Source organism: Crocodylus siamensis, chromosome 13 (genome assembly GCF_052110815.1).
Source record: "Crocodylus siamensis isolate JL-2025a chromosome 13, ASM5211081v1, whole genome shotgun sequence".
In the NCBI taxonomy this organism is placed as follows: domain Eukaryota; kingdom Metazoa; phylum Chordata; order Crocodylia; family Crocodylidae; genus Crocodylus; species Crocodylus siamensis.
In genome coordinates, this window is record NC_143407.1 from 23,874,346 (window position 1) to 23,891,802 (window position 17,457).

The 17,457-nt window shown below is 43.9% G+C and overlaps 1 protein-coding gene across 2 annotated transcripts in view; it reads right to left on the minus strand.

Moving 5' to 3' along the window:
• The window catches only part of ATP2A3 (ATPase sarcoplasmic/endoplasmic reticulum Ca2+ transporting 3), a 164,823-nt gene that overhangs the window by 7,591 nt on the left and 139,775 nt on the right, over positions 1-17,457 (minus strand). The window contains exons 13-21 of one of the 2 annotated variants that reach the window (XM_090025268.1): positions 17,162-17,380; positions 16,012-16,347; positions 15,257-15,477; positions 14,159-14,361; positions 12,912-12,997; positions 9,234-9,367; positions 8,575-8,692; positions 7,981-8,098; positions 5,272-5,347 (exon numbers count right to left, since the gene is read on the minus strand). In XM_090025268.1, the coding sequence (XP_089881394.1) occupies positions 5,272-5,347; positions 7,981-8,098; positions 8,575-8,692; positions 9,234-9,367; positions 12,912-12,997; positions 14,159-14,361; positions 15,257-15,477; positions 16,012-16,347; positions 17,162-17,380 (1,511 nt within the window). The remainder of the gene's footprint in view (positions 1-5,271; positions 5,348-7,980; positions 8,099-8,574; positions 8,693-9,233; positions 9,368-12,911; positions 12,998-14,158; positions 14,362-15,256; positions 15,478-16,011; positions 16,348-17,161; positions 17,381-17,457) is intronic. The other variant, XM_090025269.1, reaches the window with a different exon arrangement.

The window sequence follows — 17,457 nt, forward strand, 5'->3', positions numbered from 1 at the left end:
ATAAATCCAGTTTCATCACTGCAGATGAAAGTTGCTTTTGTCTGATCCATTTTAAAAAAAAAAAAGAATTTTTCAACAATGTTGCCAAAGTTAATTTTCCCCTTACACTAGTGATTCCTATGGTATCTGACAAGTTTTTAAATGCGCTTACTCTCCTGTGTATTACTTGCAGTTGGATTTTTGAAAACCTGTGGGATTGCATTTAACTCCTCCATGCTCTTTAACGTTACCAGCCACAGAGACTGGAAAAAATAAATAAAGTTCCATTTTAACTTGGTTTCCAGTTTCAGTTTTTAAACTGCAAGGGTTACCCACTTTTCTACAACATGCACTTTCCACAGTGCACTCTGGAAGTTCCTCTCCTGTACAATTACCACAGTACATGCCTAAACCTACTAAATAACACTTGAGCCCCAGATCAACTTAAAGTGCACAGTTAAGTGATCTGTTTACGTTGCACTTATAGCTGCTACCTCTGCTAGTAAGTGGTGCTTAGCACAAGACAGGAACGGAAACAATTTAGCTTTAATCTTTGTAAAGTACAGAATTAACACATCCTGATACACCAAAAGAAGTCAAGAAATACACAACAGTTAAAAACCAGTGTAATGCCTCAAAAGCACTAGCGGAGTGCCTCAATGACCCCGGTGTTTAAACTCCCACTGGAAGTGAACAAGACTTTAGATCTTATGGCCACATCCCCACAATCAGGGGTGTGTGGTTGCTGCAGGAAAAAAGAAGCAGAAGCACAAATTTGCACCACTGCTTTTTGCCCTTTTTGTATGTGGGCTTAGCGCAGGGAAAAAATGCTCTGGGTAGGACAGGGGAGGCTGGCCCCCCCAGCCTTACTTATGAGCCTCCCAGGGCAGCAGCAGAAGCAATTCAGGTGTGCGGAGCCTGGCCAGCAGCCGGAGCATGGCACTGGCCAGCCAGGCTGTGGTTTTGGGAGGTGCATGCTGCTGCCACATAGGTTGCCCAGCATTTTCTTGGCATTTTCTTTTTTTTTGGACACTGGGAGATCCTGGTGTAAAAAAAACAAACAAAAACAAGAAACAACAAAAAAAAAAACCGTTGCACTGCAAACTAGCAGCATGGTGGACATGTGCAAGTGCAGTGCGTGCTGTTTGCAGTGCCACAAACCAAGTGTGTGCTCATCTGGATGTGCCTAAGTGTCTTTAAGATACTTTTGAACATGTCACCCAGTAGATTTTAATAAAATCTGAAATGCAAAGGACCGTGATGCCCTGCATTAAACCTGGCATTTTTAAAGAAGAACATACATTCTTTAAAACTTAGGGAGTTAGGTGCCCAAACCCTACTGCATTTTAATGATCACTGGACTCCTCAAACACGTCACACCCTGAAAATCCTGAACAACACTATCTGCTCATCAGGGAAGGATTTTTTGCTAAATACAGAAACGGCCCATTTTGATTTATGACCATTGTTTACCTGCTACCATTTTATTCCTGCCTCACAAAGCTAAACCCTTTGTCCTCATGGGCTTTCAACTCTTACACGTTTTTGTCTGACCTACATGTTCACCCAAACTTGCATGCTTGCCTTTTCTTTTCTTTTTATTTCTTTCTTAATGAAACATCACCCAAAACCACCGTTGTCTTTCTACAACAGAGAATGCTGGAGAAATCTGGCTGTTTGGATACAACACAAGTTGTTCCCTACCCCCCCAGAGCTATAGAGCTGCTAACAAAGAGCAACATTACATGTGATGCAGGGAACAAATGTCATTGCTGCTGGAACCCTTCATTGCAGCTTTAGCTCAGAGCAAAGGCCCCTCCAAAAGGGTGCAAAATATAACTTTTCACTCCTCAAGCAGTTCCCTTCAGGACAGCTGAAACACATTGCACGGAAGTTTCTGTGCCTAAATACAGGCTTTCAGTTTACAGAGTACTCAGTGTACTCTAGCCACCTTTCCGAGCATTGCCATGCTGAAGTGAACTTCTAGTATTTACTCTACAAAGAGTTTTCCCCACCACATACTCCCTCTTCTAGTTTTCAAACCATGTAAAAAAATTTTTTTTAAATTAAAGTAATAATAATAATAATAATAATAATAATAATAATTTTAAAAAAAATCAAATCAGTGAGACATGAGGGTCCCATTTGGGGAAGTTCACACTTTCCAAAGGCAACAGCAATATTCTTTTTGATACCATCTCTTAACTCAATCAAATAACTTAGTATACACAAAAACATTCTTTTCCCTGCCATGTAAGAGTTTGGCTAAGGTAACTACAGAGAGAAATTGCCCTACAAGGACACATTATGAACTTGGGAATACAGCACCATCTCATCCAGTATCTGACTCCAGTAGGGACGAAATACTATTTAGTCCACATTGTTAGTGCATTACTACAGAGACCTTTGTATGCTCCTGGAAGCTTTTTATGGATTCTTGTTATTTCTAAGGGGAAGTATCTTTTTGGCAGATAACAGAGCAGGTATCTTTGCTACACGGCACACCTGATTTATGATCAGAAGCAAAGCCAAGGTTTCCACAGCTTAGAAAAATACATCCATTATTTTGGCATTTAATAGTATGGAGTCCTGCTTCAGATCTCATTTCTCTTGAAGTCGTTCTGTCAGTGGAATTTTGCCCAATTTACACAAAACCTAAAAATCAGGCCCTATCTATCCATTGCTTCCACTGCTTTTTGCCATGGCACTAAAATGCTTACAAACAGTTATTCAGTCAAAAGAGTCTGCAGCTCAGAGATGCAAGTAGTCAAATACATCTCATGTGCACTTAATTGGACAAGTTATCCTTGGTGGCTGGCCTGCTAATACAACTACACAGCCCCTCATTAAAAATAAACTACTGCAGCAGACAAAAGAAGATGGCAATAGAGCAGTTCAGGTATCTCATTATGGTTTCAGAAGCATGAGTTCAACCCCTGCTTTGGGCTCATGCCAAAGGTTGCCCACAGACAAGCGGGTACTGAGACCATCAGACTGGGAAGTCAAAGGAGGAAAGAGGCGATTCTTTAGCCACAACATTATCTTTTGTGACCTTGCTAGAGAGACCGGCATATCGTAGTCATTCTAACCATCAAGCTTTGGGACTAAACTTTGCTCTTTAACTTGACTGTAGAGGCCTGAGTGACAGCAAGAGTAGCAGGGGGCAGGTTTTGGGAGCCTAAGACCAATTAAGCTTTCACCTAACAACTAAGCAAGTAGGCTGAAACAAAAGACTAAAGACAATTATGAAAAACAACTAGAGAAATTAGCTTGAAATGAGATATGAAAAAAAAGCATCAACACAAGTCCTGCAAAGAGCAACTGCACTCTTCAATCTACTAGGATGACCTGCAGCCAAAATAATGGCTGCTAACTTATTTGGTCTTTCAAGAAGTCTTTCAGGAAGTGTCCCTTAAGTGGCTACCACAGAAGCTATAGATGGAGGAAACTTTATCTACAGATTATAAATTGAGCCAAAGGCAGAAAAACAAGGAGAACAAACTGCTAATCTTCCACAAGAAAAAAAATACATTAATGGAATGAAGTGATGCAGATGAATACGCAACTATTATACATTTGCAGATGAAACAAAAATATTTAAAATGGTGGTACTAAGAACATAAGAAGTTGCAGAGTGATTTAAAAATGGGTTAAAAGGGTAGTATGAATGTAGATGAAGCTTGGTGTTGATAAAAGAAAGGTAATGAGCACTGGAAGGGTTAGTTTCAACTCCTGTTCCACACTTCGATATAGCCTGAAAACCACCAAAAGAGCTGGAAACTGATTTGAGCAGCTGACTGGATTGCACTGCTCAACATGCAGTGTCGATCAAAAAGAACAAACAAAATATTTATTTGGCTGCATATATACTGAAAATGTTACACTGCCACGTTCTTCACTCACACTTGCCATCTTGTGCTCAGCACTTCTCAAAGTGACACATGAGAAATAAGGGGTCCAGAGATGGATGGCGTAGCTGACTGTGTGCATGGACTGACTACCAGCTGAAGGGGTGCTGAAAAGAGAATCCTTTAGTTTAGGGGAGATGAACAGGAAAGGACACTGCAGAAATAGACAGCTGGTGCAGAGACAAACATAACAATTGTGTCCATGTCAAAAGCTAGGGCTATCAGCCATGATGATGCAGCTGTTTCCTAGGCATCGTTCCATCTTAATACAAGTGTAACAAAACCACGCCGACTTCAGAAGTTGTTCAAGATTAGGACGAGACTCACCAACTTTTCACTCTACAAGAGCAAGCAGATGTAGCAGCTGCCTCCTAACAGCTAATACGCACTCTAGCAGCTCCCTCACCCCTTTTTAAAGTGTCCAAAATGTTCCTTTGTCCAAGCCCTTGGGAAGGCAAGAGTTAAAAATGGATGGGCCAAGCTGTTTTACATAACCCCAGAATCTCCCCTTCCAGCGTGCTAAGTAGGGCTGTGCCAAATGGCACTTTCCGTTTTGACGGAACAGCATTTCGTTTTGAATTTCATTTCAATTCGAAAAAGCTGTTCTGCTTTGCTTCATCGAAACGGCGAGGCTGATTCGACATTTCGCCCATTAGCTATAATGGGGAAGCTCAAAACAGCCTCTCTCATCTGGCAGGCAGATGGGGGCTGCGGGATCTGCCTGCCAGATGAGGGAGGGAAGCTAGTGCTGCTGCCTGGGACTGGGGAAGGGAACTGCTCAGTTCCCCTCCCCAGCCCGACTGTGGCTGGGCTGACTTCCCATCCCCACCCTGACGTATGTGGAATTAAAAAAAAAAAAAAACACAAAAAAAAAAAACCCAAGGGCTGGAACTTCAGCTGCTCAACACACAGCTGAGAGATCTGGTAGACAGCTCTCCTCCCAGTGAATAATGGATGTCTTGACTTCTTCCGCAATGTGGCCCCAGATGAAGCTGCTGAGCCTTCCAAAAAATTCTGACCTTGAGTGGATATAAAAATGGCTCTAATGGAACTAAGACTATTTCCACTGTCTCATCCTTAGGCGTGCCATACATTTTAATGCTGTGAGAGTACCACTGTCAGCACACTCCTTACATAGATATACCCTTTTTCACTGACGACACGATTCACACCAAAACCGGCAATGCTACTGGACTGTGTGGTCCTGCAGCTGCAAGTCATGACCACACATTTCACTGCTGGACATCTGCCAGAACGTATGCCCAAGAGCTGTTCAGACAATCCACCCAGGGGCTGCACAGCTGGGTTACCACAGGACGCAGCGAGTTTGGCAAGGGGACAGGAACGTGATTGACAGGGACAATATACACGAGAGAGAGCCAACCCTGTGTGATCTGGAGTCCTGCAGGCTTTCAGCTGGTGCTCCCCATTCCACATGTTTCTGACTGTCTTGAGAATTCCTGGTGAAAAATGACAATGCCAGATTTAAGGGATATTTCTCAATAATATTCAGAGGAATTTGACTGAACAAACAAAGGATTTTTTTCTTTTAAGAAAGTGACAATTCAAGCAGAGCCTGGTATGATTGTGGTCTCTTGCCGTGATTAAATAGTGGTGTCAGAACCCCTTGCTGTCATGGGACATGAGGCAAATCACAGAAAAATCAGCATTAGCGTGATGCAGCACTGTAACAGTGTGGGTGAAAGGTATGAAATGGAACAGGTGGATTGGCAGCATGGCATATAGGACCCAGCAGCAACAAATATCCAGGGACGTGATTGCACTAGTTCAGAATTGTGGTTTCTATTGCAGTAGCAGCAAGAGCACCGTAACACTCAGGACCCTGCATGCACAGAATTAAAAAAAAAAAAAAGTCTTGCCCCAATGAGCTTTCAGTCTGAATAGACAAAAACAAGAAATAGAAGAGAAAGAATTACCCCCGTTTTACAGATGGTCAAGTGACGTCTATAAATATTAAAAGTGACTTGGTCAAGGATTACACAACAAGGTATGGCAGAACCGAGCATCCAACTTCTCTCTTAAATCCTCGTTCTGGGCCTGGACCATAAGGCTATTGTTCCATTATGGTTTTGGGAATCGAGAGTAAAACAAGGAAAAATAAAAATCAAGAATCTGACTAACTTTCAGAAAAATGTCATGGTCAACCAAGAAAAAGGCATTTTCCTCTTGCTTATTAAAAAGGGCCCCATCTATCTTTATTTCCTAATAGTGGGCAACTTGAATAATTTACTAGTTACGAATCACTAGGCCATAAGCAGAAGCCAACCAATCTGATATTCACAAAATAATCCACAACAAAAAGGGAATGCATCCCTATTTAATACCATAGATATGTACCGAGATTTCTTGCTCAGGAGAGTAATACTCTTCACATTTTTGGAGTGTATTTCTGCCCTAAAAAGTAACTCCAAAAATAGCATTATGGACTCCCCTTTCAACATTTCCATATAAAAACATGATTAGCTTGTATGCAAACACAAAAAGACCAGCCTGCAAACTCAGCCTGTACTCTGGAGCAAAGGTGAGCTGTTTCCATCATCCCTCATAATTAAGAGTTCTGTAGGCTACAGTGACACCTATATAACTGGTGACACTGAAGATGCAAAGCACCACTAAAAAAAAAAAAAAATCAAGTATACTGCACATGAGCCAAGAGTATGCAAAAAAGTTCTCCCCACAATCTTATTCTTGTCCAGACCCATGGCCAAAGTATCCCCTGTTCCTCTCCCAAAGAAACTCTTCTCAGCATGGCAAAGGAGAACCAGTCCTCAACCATGAAATGGGAGAACTACTGAAAAAATAGGCAGGCTGGATACACATGCATGCAGTGGAATCCTTACTCATGTGATCAAACTATCTACTGGGGGTGAAGCAAGAACAGAGTTCAATTGCTGTGCCAGATCATCCATGAGTCACCCATGATCAAAAAAAAGCAAGGTCCAGGCCTCTTGGGGCTCATTATCCAAACTCTTTTCTCTTCTGAAAAGAATAAGTTGAACCTCCTCCCATCACAGGAACTGACAGGGAGCCTGAATGGGTCTGCAGTCTTCCTGGATCTCCCCTTTTTGCCCGTACTGATGGGGGTGGGTACACACTCTAAAAGGCAATATCCAATCTTCTGCTGAACTTCTAATCACCTCAACATCAGAGCCCAGATCTCGCTTTCGAACACAGTCCTGGAGAATGAGTGAGCTAATTAAGGAACATGCACCACAGGTGCACTCAGGATGATATCAGGAAAGCAGCAGGACTGAGTTTGGAAGGTGACTTGGCAGACATACTCAAAAGGCTACAACATTTGACAGGGGAAAAAAAAGCAAAAAATGCTTAACTTAGCACATTCAGGTCACTCACTGAAATGCTTCACTGCAAAAAGTAGACAACAGTAGATTATTCACCATCACTCTTAGAGGTCTCTAAATGTCTGCAGTACTTTACAGGACAGGGACCAAACCTGCCGGCACTGACACCAGTGGGAACCCCTTCTACTGATGCCTGTAGCACAGAACTGGACATCTCTGATAACACATTTCCCATTTCCAACGCGAGAGAAAGTCTGAAAATGGTTAAGCACTTGCAACAGTCACTGAAGCTAAGCAACATTTCATATACTCGGCACCTCTTGGGGGTTTTGATCCTAAAACAGAAATGGCAAACATAAGAGAAAACATCCTTCTGGGGACAGGCTCAGGAGAAGAACATGGGAAGGATGCTTGGAAGAAACAGATTCTTGAAGAATCCTCTTTCCAGTAACATTACCAAGAAGGTTTATTACGGAGTTGGTGCAGGTCCTTAAGGAAGGCAGTGGGCAGTTGGAAAACAGCATGGGAAAGTTGTTCCAATGGACTGCAAGTCAGTAATGGACAACAATATTTTTGCATCAACCCTTGTGTCTGGTCTTAGAGATTAGGTAAAAAGATAAGGAAAGAGTCCCTTGTAACAGGCCACCCTGGGGAAAAGCAAGCATGAGTAGTATCAGCAGAAGTGATCAATGAGATGGCCCTGAAAGCACAAAGCAAGCACTGTGTAGCAGATAAGGAATGGGAGCATCCGTTATTTGGACAGCACTCACCTTCTAGATGGTTGCGGGAAAGATACTTGAGTCCTTCATCAAGCAGGATAACAGGCAAGGAAATTTTCAGTACAACCACCCACTGTGGCCAGCTCAGGGGGGTTACCTGGAAGATTAGCTGCAAGGTAAGAGAGGATCATAAATTAAAACACAAAGGAGACAGAGCTCAGAACGTAAGATTCATTTTCTGGTTATAAATAGCCAATCACTGGGACAAGGAATATCCTGAGTACATAGCCAAGACCATTCTGGATTGTGTAGAAGATGAGGCCTCCATTCTGGTCATAATGAGAACACTATGGAACTTTGCAAAGGACAGGTGATATAATTATGCCCACTTTCCAGATGGGGAAAAATGAGGCAAAAACAGGGGTGGTGACCTGCCCATAGCAATCTCATGACAATGCCAGGGAGAGAACCCCATTCTCCTGATCACCTCACTTTCAGTCCCATATCCTAGCAAAACAACCCCCAAAAGTTCTACCTTTGGGGAAGTCTCCCTGAAATGCACAAAACCAAAAGATGGTCCCTGGAATGGTGCTATCAAAAGCACAACCCCATGACCCCATATACTGGGCCAGTGGTATCACTTACAGGCATAGGCTTCACATAAAGAATCAAGAAGTGCAGTGCCATGGACATGATTATAGCCCCGAGAAGCCAGAGGTTCAGCCATGGTGGCATCCTCAGCAACGACTGGTTTTCAGACACGCTATGAAAGCAAAGAGGAAGGTGTTGGCTCAAAGAAACTGTGAAATATATTCCTAATCCTTACAAGGGTACCTTGGTTCAATCAATATACCCTGTAGCTCTTCTAGTCAGTAGAAATAAAAGACTTTCAAGTGAAATATATAAATACTACAGTGGATTTACTGTGGCATGGCTGATATCACACTTTTTTCAGTGAATTTCCAATCTTATTGGACAGGTGCAAGTACAAAATCAAAATATGCCTTACAGAGATAAACCAAGGACCTCCAATACAAAGCTCTGATCCCACCTTGTTTAGACCCTAAGCTACCAGGGGACCTATATGCTAATTGAAATTTCAGTATCCTCTGATCTAAGCCAGGACCTTAGGCCTGAAATAGCTTTGACCTTGAACACCCAGCTCAAATGGGCCCAGATATTGCCAAATTGCTAAACTGGATCTTAGAGAACTAAATGCATTCACATCGCTGTCTCTGCAGAGAATAACACAGTTGGCATGGATGGCTTTGCATCAAGATCTGACATTCCTGAACATACCACACCTGTTCAGAGCATTGCACATCTCAATTGTCACTAGCACCGACAGTGCCATAGTGGTTGGGTAATGAGACTCAAAGATTTCACAGTCGAATCCTTCAAAGATGGGGTTGTCTTCTGTGCATCGCATGAAGTTTCTCTGTTGGCATAAGAAACACCAAGTAAACGGTTACCTCGTAGAGAAAATTCACTGTCCTGGTAGCTGCAGGAAAGTCATGAAACAGGCAAAAATATCTGGCCCCTGAGGGAATGACTCAACTATCAGGGGATCCATTAACCATTCCTTGGAACAGGGGGACCAATAAGCACCTGCAGCAAATCATCTTCTGGTTTGACTCCAGCCTATGACAGTACAGATCATGTAATAGCAGCTAGGTTGCCTACGGGAAATTAATGAGTGGTTTCAGTTTAGTTCCAAGTGGACACACGTCTCTGTTAAAAAAAAATATATTTACCGCAGCAAATAGTGTTAACCACAGACTTGTTGAAAGCCACAGCATGGGCAGCAAGGGCAAGATAAACACACACTCAGCTTACAGAAGAGAATTAAGGGAGTCTGCAGAAAAGTAAATTCCAACTCATGTACAGAAATCCTTGCTAGTCGTATGGATCCAAAGCCAAGAGACGAGGGCTCTATTTCTGACCCGCTGAGCAAGCTAATCTCCTCTCTGTCCTGCTCCTTCCCTTCCTGCCTTTGGTAGGTCTTGCTTGTTTTGAGAGTACATGCTTTGAGGCCAGGATGGTCTCCTCTCATGATTTAGTACAGCACCTGGCACAGCAGGGCTTTGGTCTCGGTTAGAATTTTAAATGCTGACGCAACGAATATAATAGTAATTAGTCTACACAGTAGTTACTCTGGCACTAGATGCCCTAAATACGTAAGAATGGCCATTTACTGGGCCAGACCATAGGTCCATCTGACCTATGTAAGATGGGAGTCACAGTGGCAGAAAGCAGAAGCTGAAAGGGACAGCGAACGGGGCATGGCCAGGGTTTCTTTCCAGGGATCCTCTCTTACTTGCAGCATCTAACATTTAAGGTCTAGGAAGTTTTAATTCAGAGGCTGTATCCCTAACTCTCGAGCTCAATAGCTACAGACACCTCTTTCCTCCAAGAATTGTTGAATCTGGCTAAATGTCAGGTTCCACATCTGGTGGCAATGAGTTCCACACTTTAATTGCATCCTGTGCAAACAGGAACTTCCTTTTGTCAGTTTTAAACTTACTACCTACTAATTTCATTGTGTGACCCCTAGTTTTCATACTGTAAGAGAGAGTGAACAGTAAAGCCCTATTTACTTCCTCTGCACCATTTAGTATCTTGTAAACCTGCATCACATTCACCCCACCCCTAAAGTGTCTCTTTTCTAACTTGAATAGGCCTAGCCTCTTTCGTCTCTCCTCATATGGAAGCCCCTCCATACCACTAGTCATCCTTTGCCCTTCTCTGTGCCTCCTGTAATTATTATACTGACAACTCTCAAATCTCCTTCCTCTGTGATAACAGCTAATGTAGAGCCCATCACAGTACAGGAATAGTTCAGGTCATTTTTGCCCAGGTGCATCACTTTACACTTATCTACATTCAAGGTCATCTGTTGTTTAGTTGCCCATTCGCTCAGCTGTGCCAGATCCTTCCGCAGTTCCTCAATCAGCCTTGGTCTTTACCACTTTGAATAATTTTGTCATCTACTCACCCCCTTTTCCAGATCATTTATGAACATGTGACACAGCACTGGCCCCAAAACAGATCCCTGGAGGACCCTACTGTTTACTTCTTTCCATCCTGAAAACTGACCATTTATGCTCGCTCTTTGTTTTCTATTTTAAGCCAATTTCTAATCCATACCTGTACGTTCCTTGCAATCCTGTGACTACCCAACTTAGTTAAGAGCCTCTGATGGGGAACTGTATCAAAGGTTTTTTGGAAGTCCACATACACCTTGTCAATTGGATCACTCGGATGCACCTGCTTATTGACACCCCCAAACAACTCTAGTAGGCATGATTTCCTTTGGACTCCTCCCCAGCAAGTCACGTTCATGTGCTGAACAAATGATTATTATTGTTACTATTATTTCTACTAATTTTCCAGGAACTGAAGTTGGGCTCGCTGGCCTACAGCTCCCCGTGTCCCCTCTAGAGCCTTTTTTAAATATTGTAGTCAAATTGGCAACCCTCCAGTCCTCTGCTACCGTGGCTGTTTTTAGTGATAGGTTGCATACTGCAGTTAAGAGCTCATCAGCCTCCAATCTGAGCTCCTTCAGGACCTTAAGTGAATGCCATCGGGCCCTAGTGATTTGCTGGTGTTTAGTTTATCCGATTTCCTCTATGACCCCCATCTGCTGTAACCTCAGTTTGTGTCAGCTCCACTAACTTGTCCCTAGAGAGAAGTGGATCTGGTGAGAGAACCTCTTTAACATCTTCCACATACAGGGTAATAACCAATTTACTTAAAGGGGCTTAACATATCTTCTCTGCAAGGAAAGTTTTACCTCTCTCCACCTAACAAGACTGACGGGGATTACATGAGTTAACTTCAATTCTTGCTGCCTTCACTAGAATCTATCCTAGGGCTACCCCAGCGATGTGGATGGTGAGCACATCAGTGGGCTTCCTACCTGGAGAACACACAAGTAATTAGAGATACCTCTTAGATTAAAGAGAGATTTCTCCTGGGATTTTATCCTGGGATCCTACAGACTGTCAACAGTACTGTCCCATGTTAGTCCCTGTGAAGTATCTGAATTAAACGCCTTGCTGGGGAAACTATAGCAGGTAATCTGAGTTAACTGCCATTTGAACGGGGGGGGGGGGGGGGGTGTGTGTGTGTGTGTGTGTGTGTGTGTGTGTGTGTGTGTGTGTGTGTGTGTGTGTGTGTGTGTGTGTGTGTGTGTGTGTGTGTGTGTGTGTGTGTGTGTGTGTGTGTGTGTGTGTGTGTGTGTGTGTGTGTGTGTGTGTGTGTGAGTAAATGACTGTCCTCTCCCTGTTCTGACTGGGTCAAAGCCCGGGACAATCAGCCCTAGATTAAATGACATCTGTTTTTAGCCTTACATTTTTGGGTACAGCCCTCAGTGCTGATCAGCCAATACAAGGGAAGCAGGGAATGTCGCTCAGAAGGAGACATTTGTTTTAATACACAGCTCACCAGTGATTTGAGAATGTTTCAAAATTAATATTCCCAACACCAGCAATTGTACAACTTTGAATATTCCCTATGCCAGGAATTGTATGCTGCATGCTAAAACCATTGTCTAAAAAAAGTCTTGCCACCTTACAACTCTACCAGCGTAGTTACCATGTGCACGGTCTTACCACTCTTCCTATCATAGCATTGGAGCTTTTTAACCCTTTTACCTTGGGTTACTGTTTGCTGCATGACTAAACTGTGCGTTTTAGACTGTATCGACATGTACCAACTATGTATCCACGTAGCTGCTGTGCACAAGGTCCTATATTCTCTTTCAATTCTCCAAAGCCAAAAATAACTACAGTTTTTAGCATTTTCTAATAAAGTTTTAAACCTGAAGAAAAAAAAAAAAAAAGAAGGGAAGGTTGGAAAGAAGTTTTTTCTCCTTTGAAGGCCGTGGGTGATAGCTCAGTGAGATCTAAACAGAAGTGCGTCTGGAACAATAAAAAAAACCAAACCCTTCCCCTTCTTCACCCTCCTCACCCATGACATACCAGCTGGTAGAAGGTAACTTGTGGCCCTTCAGCATCATACAGAAACCACCAGGTAGCTGCCCCCACTGTTGCCAGGCCAACATATACTGCAACCAAAGAGAAAGCCAGTTGTGAAGCTATAAAGCACTGGATTTATCATATGCTTCCCCATTCACTGTGCTGCTCACTAGCACAATGCAGAGGGTTCTGCTCTTTTTCCAAGGAGAGCAAGCATCAGTGGTTTTATCCCAAAGTTACGCATCTCAGATTCATAGATGTTAGGGTTGGCAGGGACTTCAACAGATCAAGTCCGACTCCCTGCCTGGGCACAAAAGAGTGCTGGGGTCAGATGACCCCAGCCAGATGCGTATCCAGCCTTCTCTTAAAGACCCCCAAGGTAAGGGAGAGCACCACCTCCCTCGGAAGTCCACTCCAAATTTTGGCCACCCTTACCGTGAAGAAGCTTTTCCTGATATCTAGCCTAAATCTGCTCTCTGTCAGTTTGTGACCACTGTTCCTTGTTACCCCAAAAGGCGCCCTGCTGAGCAAAGCATCTGATTCCTTGCCATGCCTCCTCGATGAATTTGTAGGCGGCCACAAGATCACCTCTCAGGCTTCTCTTGCAGAGGCTGAAGAGGTCCAGGGCCCTCAGTCTCTCCTTGGAGAGACTTGCAAACCCTTAACCATATGAGGGGACCACCTCCTCCAGACCTTCGAGGTTATCCACATCCTTTGAAAAGTACAGCGGCCAAAACTGGACGCAGTACTCCAACTGTGGTCTGACCAATGCCAGAGGGGAAGTATCACCTCCTTGGTTCTATCTGTCATGCATCCGCTGATGCACGATAAGGTGCGGTTAGCTTTGCTAATAATTTCGTCACACTGATCACTCATCAGAGAATGAAACTTCTGCTGTCAAAGCAGCAGTATCTTAGGCTACAAGAAGTAAAGTTCAGTGTAAATTATATACCACAGCTTTGGCTCAATGTCCAGAAAGAGCACACTGGGATTAATATACCCTTTTCCTGGACTGGGTCTTGGCAGGGAATGACCCTTTGGGGAGCTGCCTCTTGTCTGAAAGCTCCAGTCTTAAGTAAGGAATAGATTTGCTTTGGGTATTACACCTCTCTGAACTGGCGACAGGACTATCTTCCACTGCCTGCTCTAGAGATCTCAGTGAAGACCACACTCCTGATATAAGCAGGTTTGCAGTTACTTTATGCAAGCTGAAGCCATTCACAGCACTGTCTGCAGCCACAGCCTCTCACCTCCAATGGCAAGGTAGCGGAAGAAAAGCCAGCCACTGATGAGAGGCTCCCTGGGGTTGCGGGGAAGTTTATCCATGATGTCTAGGTCAGGGGGGTTGAATCCCAGAGCAGTGGCAGGGAGCCCATCAGTCACCAGGTTCACCCACAACAGCTGGACTGGGATCAGAGCTTCAGGCAATCCCAGGATAGCAGTCAGGAAGATGCTTCAATTGAAAGACACATAGACATGGCTGGTTATCTGCATCCTACGGAGACATGGGAATGCACCTGGCACAACTAAAGGTGAATGCAAACCAAATCTCAGGGTGTAAACGCCCCTAAGAATTGGCACAATTTAAAATCCAAATCCAGGTTTGGATTTTGCAGGATCCAAGAGATTCGGCTTTACCCTTGGAGAGACTGAAACCCACTCTAGAACTTTGCAGTTTAAGCCCACTTTGGTGGTGGGAACTCAACTTCACATACAGCTCCTTGTATGGTAAATCAGCTGCAGTGTTTTTTCTAGTCAGCAGCTGAAATGATCCTGCTGAATTCTCTAGCATGAGGGATTCCCAAAATGAATATCAGAGAAAGGGGGTCAAGAGTGCTGCAGAACATAACAATTTGTTGAAAAGGCCCTTTGTCAGGAAACTATTTGCAGTGGGTGGACCTGCGAGTGTTATAATGGAGTCTTGCTGCATCAGACATAGCATCGCTGGAGCTGCGTAATGATGTGCTCGGAGCAAGATAAAGGCAACCTGTCATTTAAAGACCAGCATGCTGACCATACCGTGGTATTGAATTTAACCATAAACATGTCGCTGTGTAGCGTAGTCAAACAGAAATTACTGTAACTTATGAGCTCAGATACCGTGGCGAAGCAAATGCTGGCTGGCAGCCGGGGGAGGGGTGTAAAACCATGAATAAAAATATCAATGCAATTTAATTGAAACAGAAGTCACATATACTCTACTAGCCTCCCAAGCTGCTACGCAGATTTATACTAATAGCAGGTTCAACCTGAGGGGAATTCTGAATATTGGAAAAGACACTTCTGCTCTTTTACCCATCCTTTTTCATTCTATTGTCCTAGAGAGAAATGGGAAGGACAAGCCTTACCAAACCACCTCGCCAACATTTGATGAGATAAGGTAGCGGATGAATTGCTTCATGTTGTTGTAGATGGCTCTGCCTTCCTCCACAGCAGACACTATGGTGGAAAAGTTATCATCAGATAGCACCATCTCTGCCGCTGACTTGGCCACAGCTGTACCAGAACCCATAGCAATTCCAATCTCAGCCTTCTTCAGGGCAGGGGCATCATTGACTCCATCTCCAGTCTAGACAAAGTGAGAGTGCTTTATTAAAGGACAGGCATTTTATAGAAGACAGCCCAAGCATGAGACCAAGATTTAGACAAAAGGGAGAGCGTCCACTTTGCATTAGAATCACATCTGGATGACATTCTTTCACATAAGTATTTGACGGCTGGACTTGCACCTAACGATTACTTTTTCGACCATCACGGTATAGTAATCATATAGCTGGCCTGTCTTCAGCGGCTTTTCAAACATTCTCAAAGTGCTTTATCCACAGTCAGTTTCATGGCAGCTCTATGATGCAGGGAACTATTATTACCTAGCTTGTTTATGTGGGAAGATGCATCTTACTCAAGATTACGCCTGACTTGGAAGAGCTGAGATCAGAATGCCAAATCCCACCTCTTAACCAGTGGACCTTGCTCCAAACCTCTAGCTCAGACTATGATCTAGACCACTTCACCTTGCAGTCTCTGCTGTAGCCAAGAGGGATGACATTCTGTTCCTAAATGACACCTATAAATGACCACATGAGACACTCCATGTGCGACTCACCATAGCTGTAATCTCATCGAAAGACTGCAGGTATTCAATTATCTTGGACTTATGAGCAGGTTCAACTCGAGCAAAGCAGCGAGCTGAATAGCAGGCCTCACGCTGAGCCTTTGGGGAAAGATCGTCAAACTCTCTTCCAGTGTAGGCCTTATCAGTCACATCCTCGGTCTCTGAGAAGATCCCAATTCTCCGGCAGATGGCCACAGCTGTCCCCTTGTTGTCCCCTGTGATCATGATGACTCGGATGCCAGCTTTTCTGCACATCTCAATGGATGAAGTCACCTCCTTGCGGGGAGGGTCCAGCATCCCCACACAGCCCACAAAGGTTAGGTTAGTCTGAGGGCAAGACAAGCAGACACGCATGAACTTTCACATGCTCCCTCCTCTCCGTGGGAATGAACCCTTATTTGCTCTTCCTGCCTTTAATTCACCCCCTAGAAGGTTAAGTCGAGGAGGCTGGAAAGGTTTGCTAACAGTCTAATCCTGTTACAAGCAAAAATCAATGGGAAAACTCTGACTGACTCCAACAGGAGCACACACAGACCCTAAAATGTATTGTGTTTAATCAAAAATAGCTCAGTTGTACTCCAGATTTGTTACCTATTGTGCAAACTTTGGTTGCATAGCTCAGCTAGTTTCTACCAACTCCAGGTTTATTTAATACATTCCGTTCAGGTTCCCATGCTGTGCTCTTCACCATGCTACCTGATCACCTCCTAGGGGCACAAAGGGCCCAGGCGCTTATTGAAACTTTAGCAGACACCTAGGTACTTTGCTGAACACAAGTCTAAGCATTGCGACTGATGTCCATCATGCTGTCATTGCTGGCAGTTTGGGCTCAAATTTCCACTGGGGCATTTGGAAATTAGGGTGAAGACTCAGCAGGGGAAAAAAAATGTAGTTGCAGTCAGCATGGTCTGTTCTTAGAAGGGACATGGATGTAAATGAGAAAGCACAGTAAATCACATATGGTATGAAGAAAACGATTCCCAAGCTTGGCGTTAAGCCTTTTATATGGGGCTGGACACCATCCTTCTTCTGCTTCCTAAGCAACTGCTCTGAGAGGACACCTGAAAGAGGAAACCCAGCAGGTGCCTACCAAGTATTTCCCAGGCCCTACCTCACGTGGTCACATTTAATCCTCCATTACCTCATAATTGATGAATTTGGTGGAGTCATCCAACTGTACGTCCTCCTTCTTAATAGGACTGTCCCGGGTGGCCAAAGCGAGGCAGCGCAGGGTGTCAATACCAGTTCCCCATTCCCGGATTCTGGACAGTATCTTCTCCTTGGTAGAAGCTGTGAGAAGAACCCGGTTGGTGCCAATGCGGACATAGCTGCAGCGTTCGATCACACTTTCAGGGGCTCCCTGTGAAGAAGAAGGGTGTTTGTCTACACAGAAGAACTCATTCAGAGGACAAAACAGAACAAGGCAGACCTATGTGC